The 14,335-nt window shown below is 49.9% G+C and overlaps 4 protein-coding genes across 4 annotated transcripts; all 4 read right to left on the bottom strand.

Moving 5' to 3' along the window:
• On the bottom strand, positions 1 to 1,285 carry HHP1 (casein kinase I; the record flags this gene model as incomplete). Its single annotated transcript, XM_044825904.1, has 2 exons — positions 1 to 1,104; positions 1,274 to 1,285. 2 exons carry the CDS (start codon positions 1,283 to 1,285, stop codon positions 1 to 3), a joined length of 1,116 nt encoding a protein of 371 aa, XP_044678821.1.
• A 4,329-nt stretch (positions 1,286 to 5,614) lies between these two features.
• Positions 5,615 to 7,795, bottom strand: J7337_008282 (uncharacterized protein; the record flags this gene model as incomplete). Its single annotated transcript, XM_044825903.1, has 2 exons — positions 5,615 to 6,595; positions 6,656 to 7,795. The coding sequence occupies 2 exons, from the start codon at positions 7,793 to 7,795 to the stop codon at positions 5,615 to 5,617; spliced, it is 2,121 nt and encodes a 706-aa protein (XP_044678820.1).
• Positions 7,796 to 10,035: 2,240 nt separating this feature from the next.
• J7337_008281 (uncharacterized protein) lies at positions 10,036 to 10,774 on the bottom strand (the record flags this gene model as incomplete). Its single annotated transcript, XM_044825902.1, has 2 exons — positions 10,036 to 10,181; positions 10,231 to 10,774. 2 exons carry the CDS (start codon positions 10,772 to 10,774, stop codon positions 10,036 to 10,038), a joined length of 690 nt encoding a protein of 229 aa, XP_044678819.1.
• An 864-nt stretch (positions 10,775 to 11,638) lies between these two features.
• J7337_008280 (uncharacterized protein) lies at positions 11,639 to 12,565 on the bottom strand (the record flags this gene model as incomplete). The annotated part of the gene is made up of 1 exon (XM_044825901.1): positions 11,639 to 12,565. The coding sequence occupies one exon, from the start codon at positions 12,563 to 12,565 to the stop codon at positions 11,639 to 11,641; it is 927 nt and encodes a 308-aa protein (XP_044678818.1).
• Positions 12,566 to 14,335: the final 1,770 nt, after the last annotated feature.

The following is a 14,335-nucleotide window of genomic DNA, read 5'->3' as shown; positions in this document are numbered from 1 at the left end:
TCACATCCTGTCGCTTCCACCGATGGCACGGTTGGTGTCGGGAGTATCGACGCCAGCACCGGAGCCTCGCTCGAGCATCTTGCGACGAGTGCTGGGGATAGCATTTGGCTTAGCAGCAGACTGGCCGGCAGTAGCGGCATTGGTACGGCTGGCACGAGCCTTTTCCTCGTCTTCAGGGTTGGCCTGACCGGCAGCCTGTGCGATAGCCTGCGCGTTCTTCTGGTACTTGTAGACTGTCCAGTCGAAAACATAATCATACTGGAAACCCTCGCGAACAAAAAGGTCGCGGAAGATCTTGCGGAGGTAGCTGTAATCAGGCTTATCGTCGAATCGAAGAGATCGAGTGTAGTTGAGGTAGATTGCGAACTCATTGGGGAATCCACGGCAGAGAACCTCAGTAGGGGTGGTCATCTTCTTTTCCATGATACGGTCGTACTTCTGCTTCTTGGTGGCGGCTTTCAAGCCCTGCCAAGGGAGAGAGCCACGGCAGAAATAGAGCATAACGTAACCGAGGGACTCCATATCATCACGTCGTGATTGCTCGACACCCAAGTGAGTGTTGATGGAGGCATAGCGCGCAGTACCTGTCAGATTCTTGTTCTCTCTGTAGGGGATGTGGAAGTGAGTCTTGGGGTCGCGATACTTCTTAGCAAGACCGAAATCGATAACGTTGACTTGGTTGCCTCTTTTGCCAATACCCATGAGGAAGTTGTCCGGCTTGATATCTCGGTGGATGAAAGACTTGGCGTGGATGTATTCGATTCGAGAAATGAGCTGATCTGCCAGGAGAAGAACCGTCTTCAAGGAAAACTTTCGGTTACAAAAGTTGAAGAGATCCTCCAGACTGGGGCCGAGAAGATCGAGAACCATGGCATTGTAGTCGCACTCAGTACCAAACCAGCGAACAAACGGGATTCCAACGCCACCAGCAAGAGACTTGTATACACGGGCCTCATACTCCAGTTGCGGGTGCTTGGCTTTGACGGACTCGAGTTTGATGGCAATCTCCTCACCTGAGATGATATTGGTGCCCAGGTAGATATCGCCGAAAGAACCTGAACCGATCTTTCGACCGATACGGTACTTGTTACCAACGCGAAGATCCTGCCCAACAGGGTTAGCCAATGCTGCAATAATGTTCATCATCTCTCCCCAAGCTCCGGTACAACGAGACCGATCAAAAAGGGCCTACGGTGCCAAAAGACGATTGACATCGTCTTGGAGGTGTTGTGCACCGAAGCCTGATTCGAGACACTGGGGACGGCGAACGTACCATGGTCGTCATGATGAAAGTTGATGGTTTTCTGTTCCGTATGAATAAAAACGGATAGATAAGTGTGCAATTTTGTATGATCTGCAAGCCTTCGTTGGCTATATGGGGAGTCAGCAAGGTTCAGGTTCGGTTGAAAAGTAGATAAATGAAAGCAAATGAGAAAGGGCGGCAATGCATGCAATGAGAGGGGCAAAACTGGGTCGGAGAAGAATCAGGCTTGAGGGCGGTGGACAACGCCACAAGGCAAATCCGACGCAACTCGACGTAAGAGCGACTCGCCCGACAAGCAGCATTAATAAAAGCCCGCGTAGGCGTGAGTCGGTGCATCCGAATGACAGAAAATCACGAGACCAACGAGCCGGTTGATACAAATCCGAACAAAAATATACTATACTTCGGTGTAGAAAAAATGATCAGCTAACGTACCTGCAAGAGAATCGTGTGCGTTTGGAGGCGGTCAAAACGCGTGCAGGCTGAACTTTGGGAGGTGACAGCGTCGGTTAGGTGAGAATCAGGGCAAGCTACGAGTTAAAAACTCGGTCAGGATTCTCGAGGACTATGTGGCTCTGTAAATCCCGAGATTCTTGTTGAAGCTGTAAGAAAGGACTAGAGAATCTCAACAGCTATGGCAGACGTAAAGTCGCGAGGTCGTCTTCGAGATGACAGTGGGTGTAGGTAGGTAGTTAGATGTTAGGAGAAGAGATGGCGGAAGGGCGTCGTGGGGTGGAAGAGAGGAATGGGAGAAAATGGCAGGCCGAGGAGGAGAAATGGGAATGAATGTGGAAGGGGGCGGGTAAGAAAGAGCAAGTGAATAAGAAAAGTGGAGAATGGGGAGAGCGAGGCCTGAGGGTGAGTGACAAGCTGCCCAGCGCAGCCCATCATTTGGTGAAGGGGGAAGGGAATTTGTCTGAAGGGCGGGTGGCGGGTGATCCCAGCTGGAGGCTCCCAGCATGGATGGACAAGAAGTAGAGCCTATGAATGGGCCCTGACGCGCCCTTCGACCGCCATATTAGGCGCTTCTCACTGGATCAGCCACAACTTAGCGGTCCGTTTCCAGGGGGCTCGGCGTCTACTGGACAAGCGCACGGCGCACTCCCCTCCCCAGCGCGACGGGGCCGCTCACTGGCTCACACCTCCATTCAGTCTTCACCGTCTAGGACTGTTCAAGGGCAGGTCCCCCGTCGTCTTCTGAACCTGAATGCGGCCCAAAGTGGGGGATGGGGCTACAATTGGCAGGCCAAGACAGTGGAAATAAGACCAGTTACAGACAGGGCGCAGAGTCAAGGCTCAGAAGTGCATGAATCGAAGTCTCACTAACACGTACAAAGACAGCTCCGGATGTTTCATGATGAATCAATCATTCAAGCTGTTTGCTTCTCTCTTGATGTTTGCATGACCTCGGTACACGTCTTCTAGTTACCGTCCATCACTGGCAACATGATCCAGCCGGGGGTAGCCCAAGTATCAGACCTAAAAATCTCTCAGCACTGACCTAGGTACATGTATGTAGTATCTTTACCTTAGGTTCGGGTCTCCGATTCGGCTGTTTCTTGAATCATGTTGCAATCGGGTAACTACCACGGATAATGCTCCGTATCAGCATCCTGACATCCATCCCAACACATTGAGGGTTGCCCTCTACTAAGCTAGGCCATCCGCATCGCAAATGTCAATAGCCGCCCTTGCAATGACGATCTGGACAAGGCCTGCCGATCACAGCACCGCCCGGCAATTTACACAATATGTTCCAAGATCACGACGATGTTTAGAATGTATCATGTGCTTTCAATGACAGACGTCTCGTGGATGTGTTTTCTTCGAACCGCTAAGATGAGTAATCTGGTTCAACAATTTAGGTCTATGGAAATTGACTCCATGGGAGTGCAAATATGTAGCCTACCTGTTGGTTACATTGATGAATATTGCTGTTACTTATAATATCAGTCTTTGCTGTGCTTAGTTCCATGAGGTGATATATATATGTAGACTATTGTTGAATGCTGCACATCTTTAGTTCATGGTGGAAAGAATGGCAAAGGAAAACGTAACGACTGCCCAATCTTCTTGATCCGCGTATTTCGTTGTTTGCTTATTCTGACCGGCCTCAATATTCTGCTTTGAAAGCCTGATACGCATGTAAAACAACGAATTGCACAGCTCCGGCTCAGCCTCCCCGGTGAGGGGTGCGAGCGAGCTGTAACCGGGCGGTAAGAGAGGTGATAACAGCTCAGAGATAATTTGAATTATTGGCGAACCTGCATGGATTCCCTTGATTTGTCTCGCAGCATCAAGCATGTTCTGCTTTCTCTTATGTGGTAACTAGGTATCATACTATATGACAGAGAAATGGAGAGATGGTTCGGAGCAAACCGATCAACCACACAGCAGACGGCATCTCCGCTAGAGGCAAAGAATTCTTCTAGCGCCTCGACCTAGTCATGGAAGAGATCTTAGTCTTCTCTTACTCGATGCACCGAGTGAGAGAAGGCTAAGCCGAAAATAAAATATCAAAACAGCTCCTATCATGAAGTATACGAGACTGAGAAATATATGGGTGTATTGGTAGTCAAGTTGTTGGACTTGTACAGCCAGGTAACATTGAAATGATGGAGTTTAGCTTCCGATCTTTTGTCTTTTTCAACCTCATAATAAAGCTGAGATATTGTCGGTCCGTTATTTACCTTCGGAGCCGACCATTCGGGACCATACCCCAATGCTCACCGACTTATCATTCAACAAATCCATATCACACATTGTTTAATTCATGTTTGCCTTTTGCAAAGGGCGCTACGTGCATGGCTTTTCAGGGTGTTTGCATTAAGAATGTCACGAGAACTGACTTGCAGCGCCCCTCACTCAATACGTCAATATCACGGTGACTAGGTACGCTTCCAAAGCTCACACGATGGATGGCTCACTCAGACTTGGTGCTGTTCCGTAAAGCCCGGCTGATTACAGCAGTGCGAGTCTCAACTGATAATTAAGGAGCGACACTGTGTAATCTGTCTCACCTGTCCACCGGCTGCGTGCATCGAGATGCCAGGGTCTATGATGGCTTGCAGGATGTCAGTGAGCTGAAAATAGCTGCCTTGTGCTGTTATAGGTAAGGTACTTAGTTATATGGTGCGACTATCCAACGCGCCCCCTGTGACAATCACCATCTCGCTACGCTTCCTTGGTCCCAGAACTACAAGAGCTTCTTCATGGCATGCCCGTTTGAATTCCCAAGATTGAATGCGTCTCCATTCACTAATTGAGTTTGTACGCCCGGCGTTCAAAGTGAAACACATTGAGAGTGGCAGGCACAGGTAACCTAAGGTAGACGCCACCAGAGGAACCGGGCTTTTGACGGCAGATGAATCAGGTTTGGCCAACACAGCCCTCCAATCGTTCCGCTCTCCAGTTCTTGAAGCCATAACTAAACACTTCATCATCATCCGCAGAAGTAGCTGAGTCTCCTGCAATCTAACCAAAATAATACCAAGGCAATATTCTCAGCCTGGCAGGCGGTAGCGAGGTTCTTCTGTGCACAGGTCACATTTTGCAGCTTCCTGTTATGTATATCAAGGGTCCTACGAGACATGAACTTACTTTTATCGCTGTACCGAAAAGGTCAATATGTGTGTAATTGTGAATACTCTCGGCTTCAGTTCGCAATTCAATATAACCGAGCTTGTTGTACATAAGGTAAGTACCCATGGTTATTGAGTTCAACAGCAAAGGGCCAGCCAGATCTGGTCTCATGACGCAATGCCTGTTGTCAATTCATGATGTCACCCAGCACGTAACTTAATTTTTCTTATCGATAGGGGTAGTCTACTGAGCAATCATTTGGATAGACTCTTGTTTCTCAGAATGATCCTATTTTCTCTTTCATTAACTAAATTGCATGCATCATCTATTTACTGATCAAACCGAGCACTGGTTTATGAATGAAGCTGTAAAATCGCTCTGTGGTTATGTAAAAGTCAAGAAGTATGTTTGAATTCTGTTACACCTGGTACGGATACACAGCTTTGAGTTCGCCCAATGGAAGATACAAGAAAGCTCTACGCCTTCTATTAATAATTTATAGTATGGTATGTTATCCTTTACATCACAACTGACCGCCTTTGATAGCTGCAAGTTTATGTCTGTAGAGTCAAGCCGTATTTTCGATGAGGTGCTTCGTGTTTATAACGAAGGAGACAAATGCCACAGACGACCTTAGGAGCCAAGGTTACGCTCTCCTGTTTTCGCTAATCATAAAGGCACGAATGCATATGAAATTCGTTGTCCCATAGCTAACTGAATGGCACAAAAGTAAACCAAATTTCAAGGGAGCTATATAGACAAAACCGTTTAGTATCCTGGTGCACTGGGTCCCTGTGGTGGATGTCCGGATTCCGAAGCACCTCTGTACTGAGGAGCCAAGTGAGGTGCATGGAAGTGGTGGCCTTGGGGGGGATACTGGCCTGGTGCCTGCTGCATCGGTTGTCCCTGTTGTCCTTGCAAACCGTTGGAGCCCGGTCGATATGATGCCGATTGCCCTGATTGTCCTTGAAGATATGGTGCCAACGTGCTTTCCAATACCTGGCCCGTCTTCTTTAGCCATTTATCTGCGGAGCTGCTGCCAAACAACTTCCCTCCGCCACCAGCTAGCTTTCCAAGGCCAGGCCGTGGTGGCAGCGCAGGAGGAGGTGCGAAATATGTTTGTGGCGGACGGGGATAGTTGGCAGGGTTATAACCAGCAGGACCTGAACCGAAGCCTGATGTGGGAGCGAAGCCTTGCGATGAAGATGGCCTGGGAGGGAGCGCTGGGGGTTGTAGGCTATTTCCCGGGTGATTTGGCAAGGGGGGACTTGTAGTCGGAGCGTAGGTAGGTTGGGTAGAATACTGAGGCTGAGGAGGATAAGGCCCGGTTGGAGACGGTTGATAAATCGTGGGATTTGCTGGTCCAGATTGTTGTGATCCAGCTCCAAAGCTGGTGTCCGGAGCCGCATATGGAGGTGGGGGTGATTGTGGGATCACTGTCGGCACCGGTGTACCATACGGTCTCGTGTTCGGTTGTTGCACAGGTGTTTGTTGTACATTGGGCCCGGGAGCAATTGGTTGTTGATAAAGTGTGGGTGGGTGAGCGGATGCTTGATTTAAAGTGTTTTGTATTGGTTCTATTGGAGTTGAATAAGTTGGCTGCTGCACACGATAGTTGAACTGAGCCGGAGTGGATTGTGACAAGTTACTGGCCGAAGTGGGCATAACAGATGCCGGGGCTTGTGCAACGGTTGTGTTGGTATGGCTTAATCCAAAGTTATGTGCTTGAACCGGAGTACCATATTGCGGCTGTGCAAATGGCACTCCAGTATGATGAGATGGACCTGGTGATGTCACTGATGAAGGTACCTGGGCGTACGTCGGGACAGCAACGTGAGCAGCATATTGTGGCTGAGTGAAGGGAATTCCAGCATTCGTCGCAGGAGTTGCTGGCGAAGAAACGACTGAGGATAACTGGACTGAGGGGGTCACAGGGGAGGGAAGATAGGTCGACGTAGATGGAGGCACCGGTTGAGTTGGAGCAGCGTTAGGGATGCCATACTGTGGTTGCGTCTGAGGCTTCGGGGAGGTAGGAAGACTGGTAGCCGGCTTTGGTAGGGTGGCACCCGAAGCTGGAGGGTTTGGAGTGTGGCTCGGAGATGTTGTGGAGGTGATTTGGTGGGAAACTGTCCCGGGCGATTGCTGTTTCGGGGGGCTTGGAGGCGATGCAAGAGGGACATTCTGATCAGGGGACGAAGTGGCAGGATGTGTATTGGATGTTAGTACAGGTGAAGCAGGAGGCTGAGTCGAATGTGGTCTATATGGTCGATATGCATTTAGAGCCGTCGGGGACTGCGAGTCGGTCCTATCAGGCCGGCCTAAAGGCTTGAGTTCCAAATCAGATGAAGCCTGGGCCACTGGAGGAACATACGCCTTGAAGGCAGGAGGGGAAGTTGCATTGGCAGGACGATGGGCAAGCTTCAACGGAGCAGGATAGAAGGCATGGTCCTCATTCTTGAGGACTGGGCTTGAAGGATTGGTGGACGGCCGTGTGCCATGAGGAACCTCTGGGGGGCTGTCATTGCTATCGCCAGGATAGGGTCTGTACACTGGCTCCGATGGCTGGCGGTTGTCTGTCTGGGGTCGTTGCGTCTCTTTTGGCTTACCATCCGAAGATTCGGGTCCGAAGTATGCCCAGGGATTGGCCATGACAGATTGGGATGCAGTGAGTGTATCTTTGCTTGGCTTGTTCTGGTCCTCTTGGCCTTGTTGTGTTGGTTTGGACGCACCCGGAGAATGGAGGGACGACGGGCCATTATGAGAAGTACTAGATTGATTTCCATCTTGACCATGCTGCGGAAGCACTGGCTCGCCGCTCATCTCGAACACGGGTGTTCCATCTGGCCTATGATGAGATGGGGCATCACCGGGACGTCCTGGCTCGCTGTCGAGCTCAGCGATGAATAGGGGAGGCGGATGATTGCCGCCGTAATAAGGGGTTCGGACCATATTTCCAGCAGCAATATACAGTGCTCTTATCCAAGACGATTATATGATGAGATGACGTGTATTCGAGATTGAAAGAAAGGACCCGATGTTAACTTGGGGCTGTGAAAGAGTTGGGTGAAAGGGAGGCTCTAACTTAACGCCTTGCGGGCTGCCTTGACAAGATGACTGAGTGCCTTGCACTTGACGTGAGTTACCTACCTTAGTAACTAGTGCACTTGCCTGAAAGGGACATAGTACTGTCGTCTTCATTTCTCTTGTTCTTGTAGCATTGAACCCTGGTCTCAGATAGGCAGTACATACTAAAAATGCCACCCGCATTCCAGTCCAGTGACATGCTGTTCACCCAGCTGAAAGACCGTATGTGCCTTGGCTTTGGTGGGAATTGGTCTCGGGCTGAAGCTAAGCTGCTCATGACAGGGATGTTGTGTCGAATCCTTGGTTTGGCTGAGGAGAAGCTTCTTTCGAAGGTTCGGTTCTTGGCAGACTCACTATCACCGGTAATCTAATCTAAACGACACATACTTCAACTACCTAGTTATGATCTTCGACTCAATTCCTCACTGAGACTACCAACGCACAGTGCAATGGCATTCGTGGAGGCGACGCTCCTTTCTGTTCTGCTGTAGGCAACTGTATCGGGTGCCGTGGTGATGGGGACTGCTACGGCTAAACACCGTCCTGTGAACACAATTTTTGCACTGATTTAGGCAATTGGCCTCGGGAGGAGGCTTTAAAATGCGTCGCCGAGATCTCAGGCTTTCGACACTTTGCATCAGCGATTGAACTGTTTGTGTGTACAGAATCAAGCATTCAAATATGCCACAACATCCATCCATGGAAAGAGAAGGTATTTCCCCCATCATTGCACATAGCTTAAAATTCCTTCGTCCATCAACACCTATAGACATTATATACAGAGTAGAGACAGGGGCATCAGTGCCCAGTTCGCTTTGGACTATAATACAGTAGCTTTTAAGCTGTTAATATTCATTTTACCTTACTTGATAAAAGTCACTTGGCGTTTAACTTATTTGATAAAATTTCACTTGGTGGCTGATCTCCCAATGACCAGTGCTCTCCCACTTAGGCCGATGCGACTCCATGAAAGCGCGCACTCATGGAACTCGAGATCGTCTGAGCTAAAAACCTGGGATTATTCAGTTCTTTCTCTAATTCTGGCTCGTGTGTCAGCTGTCATACTGAGTCCAGGCTCGGCGCAAGACTCATAGAAGTTTGAACCTATCTGAAAAGTGAAGAAGAAATAAGACCTAAGAATCCGAGCACTAGCAACAGGGCGCTTCTAGCCATGTGCTCTCTAGAGTAGCCTCAGGTCTCACAACCTTGACGAATACAGTTCCTTCTACCTGTGTCAGTTTCCTCAGGAGAGTACCAAGAATCAAGACGGTCATCGGCCTCAAGTAGCTACGTGAAATGTGCTCCCTCTGCGCTAGAGTGCGAATATGTGAGATCAAAGAGACAAAATTGGCATGGTACAATATTGCATACTTGAGATACATCTTCCCCTGAGGCAGGGAGCATGAGTGTTATTCTCCTCACAGATGAACGTCTTTCTCAACACAGCGTTACAAGATGCTATATTACAAGGTGTCAAAAGTATCAAAGCATTAATGGGCAGAGGCAATATAAAATTTTCTTTCCAACGATAAATACACAGTATTGTGATAAAGGTGGCTTTGACCGATACCGAAGCACTAAATCATCCTTTCTTTCTTCTTCCATTTCCATACTCAATTAATCCATTCTCCAGCTGAACCAACTGCTGCTATGATCCAAGCCTATGTTATGTTCCTAATATTCACAACGGCAGCTAGTTACATGTGTAGCTCACATTCCTGTGAAACTTGTATCTTGCTTTGTAGGATTAATATACAGGAGCCACTAGATGACAACAAGGCTTCAAGCTCCAGCACCTTCGCCAAAACAAAGCTTGCAAGAAAAGCTAGCATAACAGTAAGCTTTGATAAAACAATATTGATGCGAGAGAAAGTGGTAAGGCAACCGCAGCAACTCAAGAGAAGAAAATGGTGGAGTAAATAAGAGAGAAGACACCTCCATCGGATGCCATCGCAGAATGGTATCGTTGAATATGAGACGAACGAACAATGAGAGAACCAATCTCTAATATCGATGATGCAGCTGGGGATGTTTAAAAACAAAAAGGACAGTGGTTTGGTTTTGGGTTTGATAAAAAACAAGGCCGAATAGTCCAAGGATTGGTTTTATTCGTCGTCTTCCTTCGCACCACGTCGCATGCGTTCATTCCATCGCCTCTTGCCAGCACGGGTTTCGTAATGAGGGGCAACAGTTTTGACATCTTGCATGACACTCTCGATAGCAGCACGGGTCTTGTTACGGTAGCAGTCCACTACAAGTTGTTAGTAATCAATTGCCAAAGAGTGTTTGTGACAACTTACATGCTCGCTGCAAGAACACGGTCCGGCCCGCAAAGACTCGGCTCTGCAGCCAGGCCATGCGGTAGCCAAGATCATTAAGACGGACTTCCCTGCCCCGGGTCGATTTCCTCATTCGAGGGATGGCAATCTCGCCTGATGATTCGCCCATGGGAACCTTGACCATCTCCTTACCAGTCCTGTTAACACCGCGGCGACTAGACTCACGGCCTTCGGTCTCTTCGATGCCGTCATCATCATGATCTTCACCAAAGAAACGTGAGCCAGTAGCACTGGGGGGAGGACTTTGCATTTCCCGGGGAAAGTAGCTGCGAGGGAAGACACTGGCACCCTTGCGGAAGCTGTCGGGAATCTCATTAGTATCGACGCCCTCAAGGGTGACCCTGACCCGGAGACGAGATCCGCGAACGTTGTCCTCGACAAGGATGAACTTTCGCTTCTTAGCTTCAGGGATATCCGGGAATAGATCGTCAGGCTCATCAGCATTGGCTTTGCTGTGGCGCTTGGCTGGGACAGCGCCCCCAGAGTGAGGAGCCATATGAGACATTGGCGCACTAGTGGAATAAGGCTGATTATTGTACCCAGTAAAGACATGGGCTGGTCTCACATCGTCACTATTTGGTGGATTTTGACCGGTAGGGGCTTGGTGGTGATGGTGTTCGTAGGAATTGCCATCGCCTATGAACATCTCTTGTTAGCTTGTCTCCAAATGCAAATTCAGTTCGTGAGTGCTTATGATGACATGGCGTTGATAGGATGAGCAGCAGCGGCAGCAAATGCAAAACATGACCAAACTCAGAGTATCTAGCTTCAGGAATCAAAGCAGAACGAAGGGGTAAGGCTTGCAAGGTTGATCTAAGTTAGGCAACCCCAAGACAAACGGTAACTTTTAAAGCCAATTGGCAGATTGAACTCGTCTAAGAGTCGCGAAAACCCAGCAGCAAATCAGACAACTAACAGTAGCAGCAGCAACTGTGCAGGCGCGACTTTATGGTAATGTACAGAACTGTGCCAATAAACAAATAAAGAGCTCTTCATAATCCCTCGAAAGCCACTGCGGCATGCTGTATAGATAAGTAACATCCGCCCATGTCGTCTTTGACAGGCAGTGAAATGACAAAGAAAGGAGATGACAAACCCATTTCCCAAACTTTCGAACCGCGAACCGAAACAATGGAGATAATAAAGACGTAGACACAGCCACTACGGCGGAGGAACAGATTTTGTAAGACAGTAAGGAAGAAACAATGTGCGTTTGGTATCAATTAATCAACACAACGTTGGTCAAGCAGAGCTTTTGATGATGCGGTGCGGTGCGATGAGTTGAGGGGTAGCGAAGGGGCAAGGCAGATGGGAGCGTGGAGGCTAAAAAGCCATGTGTAAACGCCGACACGAGTGTCGTTTAAATCAATCACATCTGGTGGAACATACCAACTTCATCTCCTCCACTTTGTCCTGTACCGTCAGGGTGAGCTCCTGGCTGGTGGTGGTGCATTGGTTGACCCATGCTGCCGAGACCAGGTTTGCCCATTGCGGCGGGACCAGGTCCCATGGGCCCTGGACCTCCAGGCATCCCTGAAGGTCCGCTGGGGCCGGGCATGTGAGCCGCACCGGGATGCGGAGAAGCTTGAACCTGTTTGCGCTGGTTCATCTTTGCCATGCGTCGAACTCGCCTGCTGCGAAGTCGGGGATCTTGGTTGCTATTGCGCCAGCTGTCGACCGCTCGCTGGATAAGTCCTCGCTTGCCTCTGAGGGGGACGTTGAGCTCGGCCAAAGCCCAGCCAACACGGTTGCAGTCGGTCTCGTACATTAGGCGGTTACCGCGGTATTGGTCCTTGGGGCAACATGCTCGGGGGTAGACGCAGTTTTCCTGCTTGAATTCTGGCGATAGTTCGTCAATGTTGACCGACTCAACATCACAGCGGATGGTGTACTCCATCTTGACCCTGTCCCTAGAGTACTCAAAGGCTATCCACTGTACACCGTTACCGTCTTGTCGGACAACGAGAGGGGTTGTGGCGGGGATAGGTCCCGGCGCGGCACTGGGATTGACACCGGGCGTGGTGTTCCCTGGGCTCTGCAGTTGTCCGCCGTTTTGAGGGTGGTGAGCCTGCTGCATCGGAGATGACTGAGGCTTCTGGAGCTGCAGAGGCACCTGAGGCTCGATTTTGGGTCGAGGACTACCGGTCATTCCTGCGTGCGCATGTTGTGCAGCATGCTGCGTCATTTGGTTCTGGGGTGCGGTTTGAGACATCATCATAGTGGGCTGCGATGTCATGGACTGTTGGGGGTGAGGCGCATGTTGCGCATAAGGTGAGGCGGCAGCTTGGGGGGGCATAGTCTGATATTGATTCTGCGGCTGGTAGTACATAGATTGTTGAAGATGCTGCGATGGGGGTTGGCCATAGATGCTTCGGTGTTGATCATGTTGCGAGGGCGATGCGACTGAAGCAGGCGAGTTGGATTGAGGCGTATGATAAGACATTGGAGGGTAGGGAGGTCTCGGCATTTGAGCTGCGGCCATCATATCGGAGGTATCTACATTGCGTAATGTAAGTGACTGTCTTGCAACGCGAAGTTCAAAAACGAGATGCTTTCAAGCCAGCAAGAACTTACCTGCGGATGTGTATCCGCTTGTGGCACCAGGTGTGCTGTAAGGGCTTGGATGGTTGTAGTAGTTGAGGTTGTCCTGATTGCTAGGCGCCTGAGCACTGGTTTGGTAACCTGGCGGAAGGGAATGCGTGGATGAGTACGCGCTTGGATGCTGCTGCTGTGGCGGTTGGTGAGGTTGAGTATGATGTTGCTGGTGAACCACACTCGGGGGTCGCGAGTGTTGCAAGTGTTGGGAAGGCGGATGACCCTGTTGCTGGTGCTGTGGATGATGCTGCATAGAGAGAAGACCCATTAGTCAGACATGGACGTGACGTGTTTAAAAAAAAAAAAAAATGAAGCTATAAGGCACGGGTCAAAGAAAGAAAATAGTATAAAGTCAAGGACGCGTTGGTGTTTTATTTTCCCCTTGCCAGTACCCAGGTCTGGGGAGCTGGTTTAAGTGGATGTCCCCTGATGAGGACTGGGATTGCACGGGTGAGGCGGGCTAGGCTCGGAGTGGTAATAATGATAAAGCAACCCGGTTCTCGAGGGCTACAGCGAAAAACACGGGATGGAGGGTACCAGGGGGTGGCTATACCTCTTGGCTGGATGTGGTTGGAGAAGAGATTGGCAATTGGTACCTTCAAACTGTCCCCGTCTCGAAGGTTAAAGCTCGTGTGCCAGGGACGAGGAAAAGAGAGCAGGCCTTTGGAGCGCCAGAAGACAAGATCGATCGAACGAAGGGTGTGCTAAGGGGTGGGCGACGGGGGGGAAACGAAGGGGCAGGGGAGCGGGTATTTGAACCAAGATTGCAGTATGGGGATGAGAACAAGGTATGATCCCAAGTGGATAATAGAGAATTGGGCGACTGGGCCATGGGTAATGAGCTGGTTAACGGGATGGCAGACCAGGCAAGTGCTCAATTAAGATGCAACTGTTGAGCCAGCGGATAGGAACCAGGAGTACGAGGCTTGTCTGGCAGTTGAGCGGGCGCCACCAGGTCAGGGTTCAAGTAGAGTAAAATGCTGTCAAGAGGGGAGGGGTCTGCCTGGAAATGGACAGGGATGGTAGGAGAGTGCTGCAAGTGTGCCAGTCCGCGACGAGACCCCTGTCGCAGGATTCCCCAGGAGCATAAATTACTTTGGGATCAAGAGAGCGGAGCGGTGGACAACTAGTGATAACCGTCCTTTCAGAAGGGTTCACCAGCTTAAGCAGTGACAGGTATCAGCCTGCAACTCGCAGTCTAAAGCCCACAGCCGCGACACTCAATGAGGGGTGGGAATGAGTGCAAATGGTGTAACCGGGGTGGTGTGAAAGCTCAAAACCGACTTCAAGAACCGGAAAAGAACACTCCAGCTACGCACCCATTCAAACCTCGACCGACCCATCCATCCAATTCTCAGGAAAAGGGGACAGAGGGAGGATACGGGTAAGATGATGAGGATGCGCTGCTGGTAGGTACTTGTCTCTCTGTACCTGCAAGTCGAGGTACTGTTGCGTAGCGTGTGTCGGCAAC

This window comes from Fusarium musae, chromosome 6, assembly GCF_019915245.1.
Source record: "Fusarium musae strain F31 chromosome 6, whole genome shotgun sequence".
In the NCBI taxonomy this organism is placed as follows: domain Eukaryota; kingdom Fungi; phylum Ascomycota; class Sordariomycetes; order Hypocreales; family Nectriaceae; genus Fusarium; species Fusarium musae.
This window is presented reverse-complemented; position numbering and strand designations above follow the sequence as displayed.